Raw genomic sequence first — 22,327 nt, forward strand, 5'->3', positions numbered from 1 at the left:
CGATTTTCATCTTGGTGTTCGGTTGGGGTGTGAAGCCCATATCTACTGGATTTGGGTCTTTTTCAGCTTGGGTAAAATACTTGGTGTAGCGTTTTGAGCAGCATGCTTGTGTTGAAGTAAATTGGAACTCCTAGGCATGGAACCTAACATCAAAAGTCAGTGTTATTCAAGATGTCAGTGTTGGATAACACACATTACAGACTACATACCGAGTTTCTTTTCTCTTCCCAAAACCGTAGCGTAGCGTGTCACTAAAACGTCGCCATACACGAAGTTCTCTTAATTGCTTCACACGTACGCAGATAAAACTTTCCCAGTCCCAGCTTATGTGGCGACACCACATAGAAATTCTACATATTCCGAAAAGATCGCGTCCGGAAACTTTACAGATCTTCAAACACATCATTCCCTCCACGCCCTTTAAATGTGGCTTTTCAGCACAACCTTTGCTTCCTTTGGAGTAGGTCCCACCTATGACACGAAAACGAAGCAACAGAAATCGCAAAACAAGATTGGAGCTCACCAGAAAACATTAACTCATTATTGGAGAAATCGTTGTTAATTTTTATTACACAAACACTCGTTTTTAACGCTTCTTAGTAGAGTATTCGAGGACAAACAGCGCATTGCCTTGCAGGAGATTTCGCGGAGGGAACGCGAGCGCCGTGCCGCGGTCAACAATAGACTCGAGGAATTGGGACGTCACTCTCCAGCCGAGTTCGGTCTCCTTACTTCTCCTACGTGGTTGCCGCCAAAGGTGGCTCCCTTTTCATTTCATTTTTGTTCTAAAAGGTAGCGTTGTGTGAACTGATTTTGCTTGCATTATGCTAATTGAAGCACGGGCTTTCATTTGAGAGCAAGTTGTTTTTGCATTTTAGTGCCCCTTTAAAAGGGTTTCCACTTTAGAGTATCTGTTCCTTTCTCGTGTGTATCCGAGCTGATGAGGACGCCCGTATAGGCGTCGAAACGTCCTTGTATTTTGGTTGTATTTTGTTATGTAAGCAAGTGTAATATATTTGTTGTGAAAAAAGAAAAAGAAAAAAAAACAGCATCGACGCACACCTCTAGTCCTCGACCATCTTGTTGCTCCTAACGGCTACCTAGTCGTAACGTAAGAGTAACAACAGGGACTGGTCTACCCAAAAGGGGAAAAAAGTGGAGGGTGACACTAGGATGCTTGACGTTTCGAGCGGACGCTGTTCATCGGCTGTACGTCAGCCTTCACGTAGCCGACTTCTTTTGTTTTAGACACAGTGTTATGCGCATGCAAGGAGTTTTACCGCCATACTTGACGTGCATCGTGCAGTTGGAGGGAAATTCGACACAGTGTTGCCCGTAATTACCAATCTTGATTTTCTAAAAAAAAAAAAAACTATGAGCGCAATTGTGACGAAAATTGTGACGTAAGAGAACTGAAGACTCAGGCTCTCGAATAGCTAAATTTTCTGAGATTCCCGCTCTACTGCTTTACAGCACCTATTAGGTATGGTGGCGGTATACTGTGAGAAAAATATTACACTTCAGCATATCAGTGCGCGTTATGGAAACGCGATATAATATTATGAACAGCAAAAGCGTATACCAGCGAAAACATATCCATTTGCTTCTACATCGACATTCGTGATACTCTTGTGCATTTTTCAGTACTTCCTCTGTTTACCGTGAAGACAGAAGGAAAGTGTTCTTACATATTGGACAACACGGCTTCCTTACAATACACTGTCAGCGCTAAGTAAGTACTACCGGCATACATAGATGCACATAATGAATACCAATGTGGCATTGAAGTGAAAAAATTGTTGTCCCAGAGATAAAAGGGAGAGGAGATAAAGAAATGTTGTCATTAAAACGAGCACAACTCAGCATTCGTTGAGGTTTAGAGGTCTTTACTCTACAGGCTTCGTATGTTAGTGGGGTTGAGGTTGAAGTTCCAATGTTAAACGGACTGAAACTGACTGAAGTGAAAACTAATTGTAATGTCAGACAATGCGTGACAACAACAGCAACAATTTTACTCGGGTGCAAAGACGTGACGTAATGGGTGAACTGTTGACCTCCACGCCTCCGTCTCGTCTTGGATTGTTCGAGAGTCTAGACAACACAACATCATTTCATGATGGCAGGACTGAAATGCCTCTAGGAAAAGGTCGGGGTATACCCGGAACGGAATATGTTAATGCAGCAACATTGTAGATTTCCCAACATCTTAATTGTTTAGCTGTTCTCCCCTTTTTACCTCTGCCACATGTCTACAAATCAAGTCGTTCGTACTTGTGTTTCTTCTGTTAGTAGAACAGCTCACAGGCTTGTTTTTTGTTGTAGTTGTTGCTGTTCTTGTTTTGCCGTTATTCACGTGAGGCTTAACATGGGTGTACCGATATTTCGCATAGTTTAACTTAGTGGGACTGATCTTCTAGATTTGCTGACGGAAGAAATGTTGATGGAAAATTCTCCTTTCGGTTTGGCACTAAGGGCGACGGAGACAAGACTCGATGGATTACGGCAGATTCTTCCCCAACAGCGGTAAGGTTACAATGCGTTACCGAAATCAAATCGTGCAATAACAACGCAATCAATGAGCCTTCTTTGCATGGTGTGGTAGTTTCCTACAGTTGTAGTGCGCCTAGGGTTCGGTGGGACAGTGTAAAAAGCGGGACACTTCTAAACATATCAGTCCTTCCAGGGCGCAAGAGGATCTATTGCGGCACAGTGATTGCTTGTTTGACTATGGTTGCAGTGTTTATTACGCATTTTTATCTCCTTTTCCCGCCTATTTTGTCTTTGCAGCTGAATGAATCAGGGATTATAATTACTCAAGAACAGCTAAAGAATAACCACACAGCTGATGAATGGCAAGCACTATTTAGGGACCGAAAGAAGTTGGTCTTTGAAGCCACGGTCACTGACGGAGCCACTGGAGTCAACGGCAAACACTCCCACGACGGATGCATCTTTACGAAGAGTCCATTCGTTATATCGTTTGGAAAGAGCGTACGGACGTACAAGCCCAGGATGAAAGTCTACGTTTTGGTATGATGCTTTCTTAAGCAATGTCCTAATGCCATTCTGACTAGTAGAAATGATATCTTTGTGGGCGCTCTCCGTTTTAGAGAGGGTTCGTTAGGTCGTTAATCCACTGAGTTAAATGGGGCACAGCACATGAGATGCACTAAAACGAAATTGCTTGTCAAATGAAATAAAAAGATTACAATTAATCATGCTATGTTCCCACTGTGAGATAATTGTTGAAGGAAAATAGCTCACTAATATTTCCTCCTTTGCTACTTTTCACCCCTTTATTTCTTCAGTTGTCTTCCCTTTCCTTATAGTCAATATCTCAATGTTTGTACTAATTGCGAATTAAACTAGTGCATCAGGAGCGAGCTCCCGAATCCGATACAGAGTAACAGAATACGGCTTGGAGGAACTGAATTCGAATCCATCAGCGGAAACGCTACCACGTTCCGGCATAGATCCTCGCGGAATTCGAGGCTCGCTGCTGCTCGACCTCGCAATATCCGGGGGTGACACCACTGGTTCATTGCAGTTCCAGCAGGGTTCGAGTTTTCTGGGCACAGCAAGAAAGAGTGCTCCTTTGTGGAGCACTTTGATGTAGAACGACCACGAAAACATGCCATCTCCCACTTGGTGCAGAGGTCGCGCTTCAGGTCGCCATGTCGAGTTCAACATAAGCTTGCACAATACAAAACTTATTATAAAAATATCACTGATGTAGCATGTTTCAAATGTACATAATTTTGGAAGTGCTACTGGAACGTGCCATGGTGGCGTGGTGCCATGGAACGTGGAACGTGTGATATACCGTAGCGCAAACAAGGCATAGTAATAATGAGAGAATGATTTCTGCCGTGCCTTGAGGTATTTCGATCAGGCTTGATGCGCTAGATGTTCTGGAATAACTATATCAGAAGTTGAATGGAGCTAGAACCTCCATTTCAATGCAATTTGCCCGCAAAGCACGTAGGAACCTCAGACAGATCAATTCCTCTTGTATTTCGGGGAAAATTTATGCGACGTAAAGGATTTCGGTCGAAGCACTAACCGGTTTCGAGCTATGTCGCCCAAGTGTATGTCACACAAAGTCGCCCAAGTGGGAGAAGCTAGCCCACCTCAGTTGAAGCCTTCATCGCGTTATGACGTTTTCAATTTCTTTTTTCAATTTTTTTTCAGTTTCTTTTGTGAATTTCCATAAGAAAATTTGCGGTCTCGTTGCTGTTGCAACGAGGAGTAAAGCAGTAGCAATAGTTGAACTGCTAACAAAATGCGGGAATAATTTTAAAATGCGGTTTGCAGACATGGGTCAAATGTAGAAGCAGAAGTGCAATGAGTTATGATATGCCACTAGAGAGGATAACGCGCTGTGGGGTTTGGCGGAGAGAATTATGATCCACTGACCCGAATTACAGGAAAACTTTTTATTCAAGCTTATCTTGTTTGTTTCGTGGTTGTGTACACGGATTTAGCATATCCAGTAATGGCTTATGAGCGTTGAAATACGTCATAAGATGCGTGCACATCAGCGCGTTCAGTCCTCTTGTAAAAACAATCGGTACGTTTCAGAGCCAAAGTCAAAGTCGATGGCCTTGCCGCTGCCGCTGGCAGGCACCTCAACTGAATGGTGCATAGATCATAGTTTTGTTTTACCGTGTATTTCAAGAGCCATTGATTTTAATTATCTGGAGCATTCACATGAGACCTGTCGGGACGACGACAGGCCAAGTGGATTTACTGCAACGCGTAAACAATGGCCGCCAACATGGGAAGTCTGAGAACGACAGTTTGTTCATGTCGACAGGCCCATCCCACAACGAAGTAAGATGCGGCTCTCCCGCATTGACAGTCTCGCTTGCAAGATGTAATCTAACGCAGTATTCCATTGCCGGCAACAGCCTCGTGATAACCTCACCTAGCAAACACGCCCGCTTTACTAGGCACTCCCCGTCACGCAGTAGCGCAGTCGCATGGTCTGAAACCTCTGCACGCAGAGATGTATACGGCAGAGGGGGAAGCAACATTGAATACCCTGCCATAAAAGATCCTGCGTCCACTATTCCCGTGGCGCCATCCGTGCCGCCATCATTTTCAGGAAGGATTTTGAGGTGTAGCCGTCACTGCACCAATATCAACGTGTTATCGTGATCGAAATATTTACAATGTTTCTTTACCGTTTGGTTTCAGAGGTGGGTAAACTGTACACGTATTTGCCAAAACTTGTTCGAAATTATTCCCGTTTGTTATAGGGAAATTTATTAACGACGACATGCGCGAAAAACTTGATGACAGGCACAGTAGCTGCAATAGGTACAAGCTCGATCTATCTACAGTCAGTACTAGCATTAGTCGCAATATGTAGAGTCATTCCAGCAAGTACGAGTATTTACATATGAAAGGTAGAATGGGAACGGATGATACGAATTAAATTCATGGGGCCAAACCAGCGATGCTCACAGTCCCACGTGTCACGGTAAAGGAAGGATGATCTCGCCACCTGCGTGAGAACTCATCCTCTCCAATAGCGAAAAGCTCTCGTTGGAGTTCGTTCGTCAGAAGAACACGCACATTCATCGCCAATAGAAAAAGGAAGGTGCTGCGTTGGCGCCGAGCTATAGCTCTGCAAGGAGCCGTCCATAGCACTACCGCCCCGCATGGTGCTAGCAGAACACTCAGACAGTGTGCGCGCCTTGATGAAACTCCCCGGGGCAACAGATAATTGTTGAATATCTGACCCAATGCCACAACGTACGTGCAACGTGGTTGTCAAAGGGAACATGCCGATTAGACTCGAGCTTGTGCAGGGTGGCCCAGCTACCTGTGCATGTAAGCACACTTATCGGTTGAAGGGATGCCCCACGAACCAAGGCGATCACGTGTAGGCTAGCCCAAGAAAACGACCATAGAACTTCACGGAGTGTTCCTGGTAGCCAGACAGTTGTCGTCCAAAAGAAGGCCGACGTTTGGTCAATCCGCCTTCGGTAGCTGTCGCTCGTTGCGCTCTGCAGCAGGGTGTCGGAGCGAATGGAAAACCGGAACCGAAAACCGAAAAAAAAACCCCGCTATTTTGGTGCGAACCGGAACGAAATCGAAACCGTATACGTTTTTTTCGCTCAGGAGGGAAACCGAAAAATGTGTTTAACGGTTTTCGGTCCAAGCAAAAACTTCGCCGGTTTGGACTACGAATATAGGCGAATGAAACTGTCGTCGTGTGTTCTGAAGTCATGTCATGGATACCTTACGAGGGTTACGGTTACGGTGCAATGTATGTCGGTAGACTATGACCCTTAGGCTCCCTTTGTAACGTTTTATCGTTCGCGCACATAGACTTAGATGTACGAGGGGCGTTCAAGTCAAACCGGGACTTTTGATTTTTCGCAAAAGTAAAATTAACTTACAGGCGAGAAATTACTTTTATTTTCCAACGTAATCTCCAGCTGCACTAATGCACTTGTCCCAGCGTTTAACGAGGACTTGCATGCCAGCAGCGTAGAAATCCTTGCCGACGCGTAGCAGCCATGATCGGACCGCGTTCTCGACCTCGTCGCAGCTGAAGTGGCGGCCCCCAAGGAACGCCTTCAGTGGCCCGAAGGGATGGAAATCGCTGGGGCCGAGGTCTGGATTGTAAGGGGAACGTGGCAGCAACTCCCAGCCAAGTTCCTGTAAGGTGCGTGTCGTAAGATGCGCGGTATGCGGCCGTGCATTGTCCTGTAGGAGGAGGACTCCTTTGGTGATGAGGCCCGGCTTTCCGAAACTGGAGGTGTTCATGAATGATGGTGTTCAACGTTCCCACAGAAAGGTCCGTCTTTCGAGCCAGTTCGAGACATGTTATCCGTCGGTCCTTGAGGATCAGGCGCTCCACAAGTTGGATGTTCTCAGGAACTCTGACACTGGGCTCTGAGCCGCCCCGGCCGGGATCGTCCTGCACTGATGTACGGCCGTCTCGGAACCGTTTGCACCACTCAAACGCTTTGCTGCGGCTAAGTGTATCGTGGCCATACTGAGCCTGAAGTCTTCTGTGAATTTCAGATGGCTTTACGCCTTCATTCACGAGAAACATCATGACAATTCGCTGTTCGATGTGCGCGCTCACCTCGTTGTCGGCCATCTTGTCTAGCACGTGTCTTCTGTTTTGCACAAACTTTGGACCACTACGCGGTGAATGCGGAGGCCTGTCGCGTGTGAAAATGATGAAAAAGAAGTAGCGCGAGCTATTTGTACACTCAGGAGACAGAAAGTCCCGGTTTGACTTGAATGCCCCTCGTACGTGTGACCGGCTGTGACTCTCTACCAATGTGCAACGCAAGGGGGCTGCGAAACGGCTTCTCTATCGGTAATCTCTCGCAACGTGTCCCTTGTTTCAGAGCAGCGAAGTTGGATACATGCACGTATCCGCGAGGCAAGCGCGTGCGAAGTGGCGCCTCTTTTGTGGACAGGACACGAAGAAAAGAAACTGGAGCCGTCGAGCGCGTTTGTGAGTGAAGGTGTTCCTCGATTTGTGTCGTACTCGTGCGGAAGGGCTTGCTGGCGAGGAAGCCGCAACAGGCATTCGGATGGGACGCGATCGCACCAATCCAGCAAGAAAGTACTTTACGTATGACATCACAACAAACAAGTCCGTCTGTATCATGCGCTTCAAGAAAGGAGAATGCCTATTTGAACAGACAGTCACCTACAGGAGCCAGGAGCAACTAATTTCGCAGCTGCCAATTAATATTAAATACCATGTATGCATATAAACGGGTTTACATTTTGCAGCATTGATTTTTTTTTCTGGGAATGAATATGTCCACCAGCGGAACCGGTTAAAACCAGTATGAACCGTTATTTTTTTTACTCCGGAGCAGAACCGGTACGGGATCGTTTATGATAGAACCGGAAAGAAAAACGTTTCGGTTCGACACCCTGCTTTGCAGTATGACTTTTACCATCAGAGAACACGAATACGATGCGAGGGTGGAAGGTGGAACAAGAGCTGTCAATCACCGATGATACGCGTGAACAGCCGCATGGAAGCACCGGGGCGTTGCTGGCGACTGAAGTATGGAAGCTGTAGCAGAACGGCACGCATGGGGATCTATCAAATATTGTGATAGAACTTTCGCTGGTGTGTCTGCCTCGGAAAGGAGGGTATGCAACATGGCGCTGAGGGCTGTCAGAACTCCCTTTTGTTGTGTGCAAAGACATTTTCAGGAGACAGCTTAGTATACTAGAAAAAATCAGGAGATTGTGCCACTGTAAGGTCTTTCTTCTCGCAGTAGTTGAATTGAAATAATATATGTAGGCGTAACAAGCACCCGGATTTTAAATCTCATCTACAACTGTACAAATTCCCCTTGATAGCTGTATGCGAACATGGCATGGATGCTGCACACCACGTTAATGGATATAAAATCTATCGATCTTATCAATTCTCTGAGAGCCGAACATTGCTATACGTTAGTAATGACCTCGTTGCTGCACCAATAGGGTCAGTTTGTGATCGTTCTTATGATTGTCACCTGCAAGATCCGCCTTGGGCACATGCTGTTATGTTAACAGTCGTCAGTCTCTATCAACGTCCCGCGGTACAGGTACCGTGCACTGACCTCGAACGCTTATGATGTCGACACCCGAGGTAGTGACCACTTTTCATTATATATTTCGCACGACAGACTGCCTCTCGGGGCCACTACTGGGCTGATTTCTTTAACGAACTGGGGACTCCTTCGTGCCGGGCTCCGAACATCTGTGCACATCGGTATGACCCCAGAGGCTTTGGTGCAAACCATTCGTTGCGCCATTCAGGACGTGGTGGTCATGTCTAAAGGTGTCACACCTTTTCACGCCTTTTGGGTAACAGGTCACGTCAGTCATTCTCCAACAATTAACTACTCTGGGGCATCACGTCGTCGAGCAGAAAGAACGGCTCGTCGAACAGGGCAACTTCCTGACAGTGTAGCATACCGCCGGATGAAACCTAAAGTAACACGAGAACATAAGAAAGAAGATCGGAAGCGTTGGCGTAAGTTTTGTCAACACCTTTCACCGTTTCACCCGGCCACAAATATCTAGAGGACAATTCGATCTCTGAAAGATGCGCCCCCACAAAAGAATGTTCTCGCGGAATTGGCTATCGTTAAGGATGTAGACGAAAACACGCTAGCGACAGACTTCTCCGTCGTACTAACGACAACTGCGGCTGCCTCGACGACTGCGGTACACAGCAGTTTTGTCCAGAGCTTGACGGCCGAAATTCGCCAATACCGACCCGTCAACCAGAGGTTATGGACCACGACTTCACTCTGATCGAGCTAAAGACAGCGTTGAAACTCATGAATGTGGGCTCGTCCCCGGGATGAGAACTTTGCCGCACTGCCAAACCTTGACGGGAGGTTACTCAAAGCACTCCTTCATGTTTATAATACATCCCTACCATCTACCTGGAAGGAGGCATTGCTTGTTCCCATCCCGAAACCAGGCGAACCCCCAAATGCCCTGTCCTCTTTGCCCTGTGAGCCTGAAAAGCTGTGTGGGAAAACTGACGAAGTTTTGGATCGTCTCAACTGGTGGCCCGAAAAGCAAGTTGCGTTCCGTCACGAAATGGCAGGCTTTCGTCGCCACGGAAGCTCCATCGATTCAGTTCACAACCTTGTTACTACAGTTCAACATGCTCGTGCACATCGGGGCATCGCTGCACCAGGTTTCCTAGACATCAAGCGCGCCTATGGTACCGTCTCGCACATTTGTGTGCTGCACGCCTTGCGCTTTTTTTGCGTATTGGTCGGCTCTTCAACTTGCTCCAAAATTTCCTTACGGACCGAACTGTCACTGTCCGCACATTCCATGGCCAAGGCCCTAAGCATCCTGTTTACCAAGGCGTCCCGGAATGATGCGCTTCCTTTACTGTGGTAACGGCGGACCTCAAAACGATAATTCCTCGCAAAGTAGCATTCTCTGTGTATGCCGATAGCGTTGCAACTAACGCCCGGCCATTGAAACAACAACAACAACTTTATTACAAGATGATGAATCAGGAGTTTCATCGCCGGGGGCGATACTTTACCGCAATACTGGTGATGATGCGGGGAATGAAATAATGAGCCCCTTCACAATAAGGATCGAAATCCTATGGTATCCAGAAAGGTTAAGAGAGCTTTGAGGGCAGAGCGTCGGCGGGCTGGATGTGGCCAAGCAATTTTGTTAGAGAGAGGGGCCGGGAGCCTAACTCGTTAAAGGATCCGGATGGTACGGTTCATGGAGGTTGGTAGTGTGGGCAATGGAGAAGAATGTGCTCTAGATCGTCCACAGCAGCGCAGTGACTGCAGTGGGGAGAGTCAACTTGCCTCAAGCCGTAACGCCACTGCGCTGTGAAAGCCATATCGAGGCGCATTCGATGAACTAATGTGGCATCTTGACGAGAGGTATGTCGAGGCATGCGTGAAGCGAGCGCTGGATCAACTCTGCTCAGCATGGCTGGGGGGAGAATGTCGGCAGTCCAAAGGGTTGCCAGAGGAGTCATGAGGCGCCGAAGTACGGACCAACAATCTCCTCTCAGCAGCGCAATACGCGTCCTTCTCCGAGACGAGAGAGCTGCTTCTGCGGCGCTGTCGGCCTGTTCATTCCTTCCACACCGCAATGGGCTTGACCCCACTGGAGACCTAGCCTGTGCGCTACTTCGTAGACAAGGTTGTAAGGCGTTAACACATCCATAACCAACGGCGCGGATGATCCTGGTAATCCAGAATTTTTAATTGCTTGCAGCGCACATGTTGAGTCAGTGAATACGACCCATTCCTGTGGGGCAAAGTGAACGATGTGCTGCAGAAAGAAAAGTATGGCATAGAGTTCCGCATATGTGGATGAGACTTGATGCGAAAGGCGACGTCCTTCCACTACGCCTTCGGATAGGATGACGAATGCAGAGGCGGACTTGCCCCTTCGAGATGCGACATCGGTGTATGCTGTGGTAGAGGTAGAAAACTTAAAAGCATAAACCTGGGGTGGGAGGACATGAGGGGGAACCTGATCTCTTCGGTCCTGAAGGTCCGGAAGACGTACGAAGGTGGGTGGCACAGGCAGAGACCAGGGGGCGTCCGGCGGTGTGACGTCCTTAGTTGTGAAGCCAGTGAGAGCCTCGCGTGTCCTCTGCGCTACGCGATGGAAATCACTTTCAGGACGGTATCAAATTTTCGTGAGGAGTGCGTGACGGGGAATATGCGCACGCAAACGTAGGAAATGTCGTGGCGTTTCATGCTCACGGAGAACCTCCACCGTAAGTTCAGCAGCTTCAGGTGGGACTTGCCGTGCTTCAGCAGTTCTTGGAACTCCAAAGCAGCGACGAAAGCGTCGGGCAAACACGGTCCGAAGGGTATTTAACGACGCTGTAGAGATCCTGTGCAAGATTGGAACGCTGTAAAGCACAGTCGCCCTCACCAAAGCCGCGTGAACGGTTAGAAGGGAGCGCCGATCACAGCCCCATCCTAAGGCAGAAAGATGTTGAATTGCAGGAAGCCATCGCTGCACTTTGGTTTCAAGGTGTTTAACGTGGCGAGCCCAGCGCAGGTTCGAGCTCAGGACCACACCAAGGAAGCGAAGGGAACGTACAGGCTGGAGCTTCTTTGCACCAACCCAAAGAGGGGAATTTCTCATAGCCTTGTGAGTGAAAGGGAGCTCGACGCATTTTTCGGGCGAAAGGTCTATTCCAAGTCACATGCATTACCCGTCTCCCACTCCTCAGGAAAATTCGATACCACCCTGAAAATGATTTCTATCGAGTAGCGCAGAGGACACGACAGGCTCTCACTGGCTTCATTGCTAACGACGTCACACCGCCGGACGCCCTCTGGTCTCTGCCTGTGCCACACACGTTCGTACCTTTCCGGACCTCCTGGAACGAAGAAATCAGGTTCCCCCTGCTGTCCTTCGAGCCCATTTTTATGCTCTGGTAGACGCGAAGTTTTCTACATCTGCCGCAGTATACACCGATGGGGCATCTCGAAAGGTCAAGTCCGCCTCGGCATTCGTCATCCCATCCGAAGGCGTAGTGGAAGAACGTCGCCTCTCGCATCAAACCTCATCCACAGCTACGGAACTCTATGCCATACTTTTCTTTATGCAAGACATCGTTGATTTTACTCCGCGGGGATGGGTCGTGTTCGGCCCTGCAAGCAATTGAAAATTCGGGCATCCGAGGCTCATCCGCACCTTTGGTGATGGGTGTGTTAATGACTTACAACCTTGTCTGAAGCACGGCGCAGGCTGGGTCTCCAGTGGGATCCAGCCTATTGCGGTGTCGAAGGGAATGAACAGGAGACAGCGCTGCACAAGCAGATCTCTCGTCTCTGAGACGGACGCGTATTGCGCTGATGAGAGAAGATCGTCGTTCCGTACTTTGACGGCTCGTGAATCCCCTGGCTTTGCGCCAATGAACCGCTGACATTATTCCCCCACCTATGCTGAGCAGAGTTGATCCAGGGTTCACTTTCCGCATGCCTCGACAAGATGCCGCAGTAGTTCATCGAATACGCCTCGATGTGGCTTTTACACCGCAGTGGCGTTACCGCTTGAGACAAGTTCCCTCTCCCCCATGCTTAGTTTCCTTACCTTTCCTTTCTTTTTTCTCAATAAACATATTCCCCCCTCCCCCATGCTGTCACTGCGGTGCTGTAGAAGATCTAGAGCACATTCTTCTCCATTGCCCACACTATACGAACCTTCCCGAACCGTATTCTCCGAATCCCTTAACGATCTGGGCTCTTATTGTGAGGTGATGAACGGGGAGTTTCATCGCTAGGGGCGATACTCTACCCCATTGCTGGGGATGACGTGGGGAACGAAATAATGAGCAGAACAACAACAACTTTATTTTCGACCTTGGAGAGTGGGGAGTTTCATCGCCACAGGCGATACTCTACCCCATTGCTGGATGGAATGGGGGGAATAAAATAACGAGCCCCTTCACAATAACGATCGAAGTCCGATGGTATCCAGAAATGTCAGAAGAGCTTTGAGCGCAGAGCGTTGCTGGGCTGGATTGGGCCAGGGACCAAGCAATTTCGATAGGGACAAAGGGCGAGAGTCCAGCTGACGAAGAGACTCGGAGAGTGTGGTTCGGGAAGGTTCGTAGTGAGGGCAATGAAGAAGAATGTGCTCCAGATCCTCAAGAGCACCACAGTGGCAGCAGGTGGGAGAGCCAACTTGTCTCAAGCGGTAACGCCACTGAGCTGTAAAGGCCACATCGAGGCGCATTCGGTGGATTAATGCAGCATCTTGACGAGAGGTGTTTCGTGGCATGCGGAAAGCGAGCGTGGGATCAACTCTGTTCAACATAGAGGGGGGAAGAATGTCGGTTGTCCGTTGGCGGGAAGCCAGGGGTGTCACTAGGCGTCGCAGAATGGAACGGTGGTCTCCTCTCAGCAGAACAATACGGGTCCGTTTCCGATACGAGAGTGCTGCTTCTGCGGCGCTGTCGGCCTGCTCGTTCCCCATGACACCACAATGGGCTGGAACCCACTGGAGAACTAGCCTGTGGCCTGTGGCGTAGATAGTGTGGTAAGCCATTAGCACGTCTGTGACTAGGGGTGCGGATGGGCCTCGTATGCCGGAATTTTCAATTGCTTGAAGGGCAGATTTGGAGTCTGTAAAGACTGCCCATTCCCGGGGTATAATGAGCAGAATCACAATAAGGATCGAAGTCCTATGGTATCCAGAAAGGTCAAGAGAGCTTTGAGGGCAGAGCGTGGGTGGGCTGGATGCGGCCAAGCAATTTTGTGAGACCCCTCTCTCTCACAAAATTGCTTGGCCGCAAAGGCCCTCATTATTATTGATTAAATTCAGACCTTATTGATTAAATTCATTACGCCTCTCAATAACTCCATGTGACGGCCTCAACCGAGAGCCTCTGAGCTGTTTGTCCTCTTCCTGTAGGTCGAGGCGAATATCTTCGGCGCATATGAGAAACTAGAAGATGACAAAAATAGCATAGTATTTATAAAAGACATATCCACTCCAGGCGCCCACAAAATTCCCCGGACGAATTGTGGTTGGTTCGTTTGGGAGTCAGTCGCATCTTCCCTCGCTAAAAAGTCTATGTTTACCAGCACACTGCGCAAATAACGCAAGGAATTATATCACATTGCGATTGTGTATTTCATATTATTAACCGCAATAAGCTACAGGCTTGCCCAATAGAAAGTTCGAGGTTCTCGATGACGATAAAACAATGAATACGACTTTCGGAAGCTTAACTACCCAATCAGAACACAATATTGGACCCATATTGCCTGGGCATTGGCGATATGGGTCCAGTCTGGGGCAGGTTTCGCCAGTATATACCCCATATTGGCTCAAACTTGGCAATATGGGCCCCATACTGCCAAGTTTCAACCAATATGGGGAAAATGTCCGCAATATGGGCCACATATTGCCCGCGTACACCCCATATTGACTGATAATGCAGAAAATGGGACGTACCTGTGTTGGTACGCCCAAGCAGCACGGCAAGTTTGAACGTTGAAGCGTGTGAAATGCCGAACTCAATACGTCGTTTCATGCAACAACTTCCCGCATATGATACACATTGTTCGAAACAGTCAACGTATCTGGCAATCCCACTGTAATATGCACTCCAACTCAACAACTCAACTTTCCACTTGATGCAAACAGCCGCCATCTTGCTTCGCGATGCCAATCGACGACTGAGAGCGTGGTGGTTTGAGCGAAATCACGCGTACAACAACTTCGGGCGAATTTGGGCGTCCGGAATTCGGACGACGTCTTATTCGGGCTAAAGTGTCGCTGCTTTCTCTAATGAGAACGATAGTGGCAGGTCGAGTAAAAAACACTATATTTGATAGGAAGGGATATCTATTCCGTATTGCTAGGTGCCTTGAAGCTACTCCAGAGAGTGTGAGCTGCTCAGGCGTATCTCCGTGACGTGTCAGTTTCGATTCGGAAAGTTACCACGAAAATGATCACGTTCGCCGCAAAAGTAACAACGGGGTTGAGTTCCAAACATTCCGAAAGTATCCGGTCGACAGTCGTGCCGGTGCTGCCGCGGTGCATGACGTGCATCACTGACTTGACACTGAGGTGGCTCTGCTAGGGCAGACCTCACTCGGTTTGTTTGCATATATGTAGAGGGGTCCAAAGTATGACTTACCGGTCCGGCGGACGAACCGCTGTGTGTGCCGACAATGCTGCTTGGGTTTAGTTCCGCGTCTAGTGACTGTCTCGGCCCATTTAATGCGCAGCTAGGCTCCTGTGTTTGCTAGAGCTCCGGCCTAGGCAGTTAACGGTACTGTAATTCCATAAACAAATGTGCATGAATAACACGGAGTTCCTTAGCAAGATCATCGAGGCAAGAAAAACTTCGAACTCGCAAATAATGCTTAAAACGAGGGCGGCACTAGCGAATAGGGAGCGCCACGTTCTCGCTCTCTTTCGCGAGCGGTCCAGCTCTGCGGTCCAGCTCTTGAATTGTCCGGATAGGCTCTAAAAGGCTCTCCTCCGCGTGTTGCGTTAGGGACACAAGTTCTTCACTCACACGCATTACGTAAATTCCTCCTGAGGCAGCCGGCGCGGGAGGATGTCGTTAGCAGCTCAAACGGCTGTTTGTTAAGCATCTAGGTCCGCAAGAAAGTCTTCGACGGACATGCATCGCTGCAGCACGAAAATGTCGGTACCACAATGAAAAAAATGGCTAGGAAGCAAGCGAGCTGGTTAAGATGGTGCACAATGTAAAAACCCCGAGACTAGGGAACACGAAGGGACAGACACAACACGAAGTTGCAAACGCACACGGTGTTGAGACTTCGGGTTTTGTCTCTCCCTTCGTGTTCCCTAGTCTTGGGGTTTTTACATTATGTCGGTACCGTCAGGTTCAGGCGTGGCGGGGTTTCCGAGGAGGGCTGGGAGGCGGACGTGCTACTAGCAAGCTGCTGCGACAATAAAACGCAGAGAGCAGCCATCTCTCGAAGCAGGCCTCCACTACTGGCTGGTCGTCCTCCTCGTAGACAAGCTCGAGGTGCTTTTTGGGCGGCACGGTCACCGAGCGCACGCACCAGAACTACGAACAAATCCAGAAAACGACAGCGAGCAAGCGACAGCGAGCGGGGGCACAAGTGACAACTGCAGCCAACGAGACAGCGCTGCACTTGCTGTCCGTGCCCTAGGGCGTGCGGCAAGACGCGTCGGGCCCACGCCTGGACGCCAAAGTGTGGGAATCTGCACCCTAACCCCAATGGGGTTTCCTTCCAACCCGTCCTGCAGCACCCCCCCCCCCCCGAGAACATTGACGCAACACAGATGTAGTAATATAACGCTTTATTGCTTACATTGAGAAAGACCAATGAATCCGGAGTAGAGCACTGCAAGGGCCCGGGCTTTGCGTTTATTATGCGGGCCCGGGCCGGGTACGGGCTTGACAACGCCGGCCATGGTCATTTTTCCCCAATTGGGTATGGAATATTATGATATTCTCATCTGAGAACTATCCCTTTTTTCTAGATTATCATGCTTATTTCGTGTAATGGGTATGGATGTATGGATTTCACACGTGTACTCACACACATTTGGGGACGACTGGTCTGGCGGGCTTGCTGAGAGTCCGGCACGAGAGTCAGTTAGGTCAGGTGTTGGGACATATTTTGTTCTCGTGAGAGTCCCATAAGAGGGTCAGTTAGGATAGGTGTTCTGACGTATTTCGCCGGCGTGAGAGTTCGAGAACACTGGTGCATGCGCAATAGAGCGGAGATGAGCTCCTCCTGAACCGCAAGGTACTAATTCGTGGCTTTACGTCGCGAGACAACCATGATCACGATTGACGCCACGTTGCTCGGTCTGTGGATTAATTTTGCTGAGTTGGGGTTCTTTACTGTGTGCTGGAATTTAGCTGATGTGTGTACATGGCATGTTTCGCATATATGTTTGGCTAATGTTTAGATAGGTTTAGCTGTTATAATTCGTGGCTTTACGTCGCGAGACAACCACGATCACGATTGACGCGACATTGCTCGGTCTGTGGATTAATTTTGCTCAGCTGGGGTTCTTTACCTTGTGCTGAAATTTAGCTGATCTGTTTAGCTGATAGCTTTAGCTATGTTTAGCTGATATGTTTACATAGCATGTTTAGCTCATACGTTTGGCTAATGTTGAGGTAGGTTTAGCTGATATAATTCGTGGCTTTCCGTCGCGAAACAGCCATGATCACGATTGACGCCACATTGCAAGGTGTGTGCATTAATGTTGCTCAGCTGGGGTTCATTCCTGTGTGCTGAAATTTAGCTGAGATGTTTAGCTGATATCTTTAGCTATGTTTAACTGATGTGTCTACATGGCATGTTTAGCATATATGTTTGGCTAATGTTTAGATAGGTTTAGCTGATATAATTCGTGGCTTTACGTCGCGAGACAACCATGATCACGATTGATGCGACATTGCTCGGTCTGTGGATTAATTTTGCTCAGCTGGGGTTCTTTGCCTTGTGCTGAAATTTAGCTGATCTGTTTAGCTGATACCTTTAGCTATGTTTAGCTGATGGTTTACATAGCATGTTTAGCTCATACGTTTGGCTAATGTTGAGGTAGGTTTAGCTGATATAATTCGTGGCTTTCCGTCGCGAAACAGCCATGATCACGATTGACGCCACATTGCAAGGTGTGTGCATTAATGTTGCTCAGCTGGGGTTCATTCCTGTGTGCTGAAATTTAGCTGAGATGTTTAGCTGATATCTTTAGCTATGTTTAACTGATGTGTCTACATGGCATGTTTAGCATATATATTTGGCTAATGTTTAGATAGGTTTAGCTGATATAATTCGTGGCTTTACGTCGCGAGACAACCATGATCACGATTGACGCGACATTGCTCGGTCTGTGGATTAATTTTGCTCAGCTGGGGTTCTTTACCTTGTGCTGAAATTTAGCTGATCTGTTTAGCTGATACCTTTAGCTATGTTTAGCTGATATGTTTACATAGCATGTTTAGCTCATACGTTTGGCTAATGTTGAGGTAGGTTTAGCTGATATAATTCGTGGCTTTCCGTCGCGAAACAGCCATGATCACGATTGACGCCACATGGCGAGGTGTGTGCATTAATGTTGCTCAGCTGGGGTTCATTCCTGTGTGCTGAAATTTAGCTGAGATGTTTAGCTGATACTTTAGCTATGTTTAACTGATGTGTCTACATGGCATGTTTAGCATATATGTTTGGCTAATGTTTAGATAGGTTTAGCTGATATAATTCGTGGCTTTACGTCGCGAGACAACCATGATCACGATTGACGCGACATTGCTCGGTCTGTGGATTAATTTTGCTCAGCTGGGGTTCTTTACCGTGTGCTGAAATTTAGCTGATATCTTAGCATTCACGCTTAGCTTATATGTTTGGCTAATATTTAAGCAGGTTTAGCTGGTATATTTCGTGGCTTTACGTCGGGAGACAACCATCGTCACGATTGACGCCACAGTGTTCGGTCTGTGGACTAATTTTGCTTAGCTGGGGTTCTTTAATGTGTGCTAAACTTTAGCTGATATCTGTAGCTATGTTTATCTGATATGGTTACATGGCATATTTAGATTATATGTTTGGCTAATGTTTAGATAGGTTTAGCTGTTATTATTCGTGGCTTTACGTCGCGAGACAACCATGATCACGATTGACTCCACATTGCTCGGTCTGTGAATTAATTTTTCCCAGCTGAGGTTCTTTACCGTGTGCTAAACTTTAGCTGGTATCTGTAGCTATGTTTATCTGATATGGTTACATGGCATATTTAGATTATATGTTTGGCTAATGTTTAGATAGGTTTAGCTGTTATAATTCGTGGCTTTACGTCGCGAGACAACCATGATCACGATTGACTCCACATTGCTCGGTCTGTGAATTAATTTTGCCCAGCTGAGGTTCTTTACCGTGTGCTAAACTTTAGCTGATATCTGTAGCTATGTTTATCTGATATGGTTACATGGCATATTTAGATTATATGTTTGGCTAATGTTTAGATAGGTCTAGCTGTTATAATTCGTGGCTTTACGTCGCGAGACAACCATGATCACGATTGACGCGACATTGCTCGGTCTGTAGATTAATTTTGCTCAGCTGGGGTTCTTTACCTTGTGCTGAAATTAGCTGACATGCTAACATTCATGCTTAGCTTATATGTTTGGCTAATGTTTAGGCAGGTTTAGCTGATATATTTCGTGGCTTTACGTCGGGAGACAACCATGATCACGATTGACGCCACAGTTCTCGGTCTGTGGATTAATTTTACTCATCTGGGGTGTTTTATTGTGTGCTGAAATTTAACTGATTTGTTTACATGGCATATTTAGCTGATATGTTTGGCTAATGTTTAGGTGGGTTTAGCTGATATAATTCGTGGCTTTGCTGCGAGCGACAACCATGATCATGATTGACGCCACATTGCTCGGTCTGTGGATTAGTTCTGCCCAGCTGAGGTTCTTTACCGTGTGCTAAAATTTAGCTGATATTCTAGCTATGATTAGCTGATTTGTTTACATGGCATGCTTAGCTTATATGTTTGGCTAATGTTTAGGTGGGTTTAGCTGATATAATTCGTGAATTTACGTCGCGAGACAACCATGATCACGATTGACACCACAGTGCTCGGTCTGTGGATTAATTTTGCTCAGCTGCAGTTCTTTATGTGTGCTGAAATTTAGCTGATATGTTAACATTCATGCTTAGCTTATATGTTTGGCTAATGTTTAGTTGGGTTTAGCTGATCTAATTCGTGCCTTTACGTCGCTAGACAACCATGATCACGATTGACGCCACATTGCTCGGTCTGTGGATTAATTTTGCTCAGCTGGGGTTCTTTGTGTGTGCTGAAATTTAGCTGATCTGTTTAGCTGATACCTTTGGTTATGTTTAGCTGATATGTTTACATAGCATGTTTAGCTTATATGTTTGACTAATGTTTAGGTAGGTTTAGCTGATATAATTCGTGGCTTTACGTCGCGAAACAGCCATGATCACGATTGATGCCACATTGCAAGGTATTTGGATTAATTTTGCTCAGCTGGGGTTCATTCCTGTGTGCTGAAATTTAGCTGATATGTTTAGCTATGTTTAGCTGACGTGTCTACATGACATGTTTAGCATATATGTTTGGCTAATGTTTAGATAGGTTTAGCTGTTATAATTCGTGGCTTTACGTCGCGAGACAACCATGATCACGATTGACGCGACATTGCTCGGTCTGTGGATTAATTTTGCTCAGCTGGGGTTCTTTACCGTGTGCTGAAATTTAGCTGATATCTTAACATTCAAGCTTAGCTTATATGTTTGGCTAATGTTTACGTGTGTTTAGCTGATATAATTCGTGGCTTTACTTCAAGAGACAACCATGATCAAGATTGACGTCACATTGCTCGGTCTGTGAATTAATTTTGCCCAGCTGAGGTTCTTTATCGTGTGCTCAAAATTTAGCTGATATCTTTAGCTATGATTAGCTGATATGTTAACGTGGCGTGCTTAGCTTATATGTTTGGATAATGTTTAGGTACGTTTAGCTGATATAATTTGTGGCTTTACGCAGCGAGACAACCATGATCACGATTGACGCCACAGTGCTCGGTCTGTGGATTAATTTGACGCACCTGGGTTCTTTAATGTGTGCTGAAATTTAGCTGATATGTTTACATGACATGTTTAGCTTATATGTTTGGCTAATGTTTAGGTAAGTTTAGCTGATATAATTTGTGGCTTTACGTCGCGAGACAACTATGATCACGATTGACGCCACAGTGCTCGGTCTGTGGATAAATTTGCTCAGCTGGTGTTCTTTACTGTGTGCTGAAATTTAACTGATATGCTTAGCTGATACCATTAGCTATGGTTAGCTGATATGTTCATATAGCATGTTTGTTTGGCTAATGTTTAGGTAGGTTGAGCTGATATAAATCGTGGCTTTACATCGGGAGACAACCATGATCACGATTGACGCCACAGTGCTCGGTCTGTGGATTAATTTTACTCAGCTGGGGTTCTTTAATGTGTGCTGGAATTTAGCTGATATGTTTACGTGGCATGTTTAGCTTATATGTTTGGCTAATGTTTAGGAAGGTTTAGCTGATATAATTCGTGGCTTTATATCGAGAGACAACCATGATCACTATTGACGCCACATTGCTCATTCTGTGGATTAATTTTGCCCAGCTGAGGTTCTTTACCCTGTGCTAAACTTTAGCTGATATCTGTAGCTATGTTTAGGTTATATGTTTACATGGCATGTTTAGCCTATATGTTTGGCTAATGTTTAGGTAGGTTTAGGTGATATAATTCGTGGCGTGACGTCGCGAGACAACCATAATCATGATTGACGCCGCATTGCTCGGTCTCTGCATTAATTTTGCTCAGCTGGGGTTCTTTACTGTGTGCTCAAATTTAGCTGATATGTTTTTCCGATATCTTTAGATATTGTTATCTTATATGTTTACATGGCATGTTTAGCCTATATGTTTGGCTAATGTTTAGGTAGGTTTAGGTGATATGATTCGTGGCCTTACGTCGCGAGACAACCATGATGACGATTGACGCCACATTGCAAGGTCTGTGGATTAATTTCGCTCAGCTGGGGTTCTTTACTGTGTGCTGAAATTTAGCTGATATATTTAGCTGATACCTTTAGCTGTGTTCAGCTGATATGTTCACACACCATGTTTAGCTTATATGTTTGGCTAATGTTTAGGGAGGTTCTGCTGATATAATTCGTCGCTTTACATCGGGAGACAACCATGATAACGATTGACGCCACAGTGCTCAGTCTGTGGATTAATTTTGCTCAGCTGCGGTTCTTTACTGTGTGCTGAAATTTAGCTGATATGTTTAGCTGATGTGTTAACATTCATGCTTAGCTTATATGTTTGGCTAATGTTTAGGGAGGTTCAGCTGATATAATTCGTCGCTTTACATCGGGAGACAACCATGATCACGATTGACGTCACAGTGCTCGGTCTGTGGATTAATTTTGCTCAGCTGGGGTTCTTTACTGTGTGCTGGAATTTAGCTGATCTGTTTAGCTGATACCTTTAGCTATGTTTAGCTGTTATGTTTACATAGCATGTTTAGCTTATACGTTTGGCTAATGTTTAGGGAGGTTTAGCTGATATAATTGGTGGCTTTACGTCGTGAGGCAACCATGATCGCGATGACGCCGCATTACTCGGTCTGTGGATTAAATTTGCTCAGGTGGGGTTCTTGACTGTGTGCTGAAATTTAGCTTATATGTTTAGCTGATAACTTTAGCTATGTTTACCTGATATATTTACATGGCATGTTTAGCTTACATGTTTGGGTAATGTTTAGGT

At 46.7% G+C, this 22,327-nt stretch overlaps 1 protein-coding gene across 3 annotated transcripts in view; it reads left to right on the forward strand.

Moving 5' to 3' along the window:
- LOC135385487 (complement C3-like) overlaps window positions 1-22,327 on the forward strand; it is a 290,804-nt gene that overhangs the window by 43,169 nt on the left and 225,308 nt on the right. For all 3 annotated transcript variants that reach the window (XM_064614824.1, XM_064614823.1, XM_064614825.1), the window contains 3 exons: window positions 1,645-1,732; window positions 2,418-2,523; window positions 2,788-3,030. In XM_064614824.1, the coding sequence (XP_064470894.1) occupies window positions 1,645-1,732; window positions 2,418-2,523; window positions 2,788-3,030 (437 nt within the window). The remainder of the gene's footprint in view (window positions 1-1,644; window positions 1,733-2,417; window positions 2,524-2,787; window positions 3,031-22,327) is intronic.

The sequence above is a fragment of the Ornithodoros turicata genome, chromosome 2, assembly GCF_037126465.1.
Source record: "Ornithodoros turicata isolate Travis chromosome 2, ASM3712646v1, whole genome shotgun sequence".
NCBI classification, from domain to species: domain Eukaryota; kingdom Metazoa; phylum Arthropoda; class Arachnida; order Ixodida; family Argasidae; genus Ornithodoros; species Ornithodoros turicata.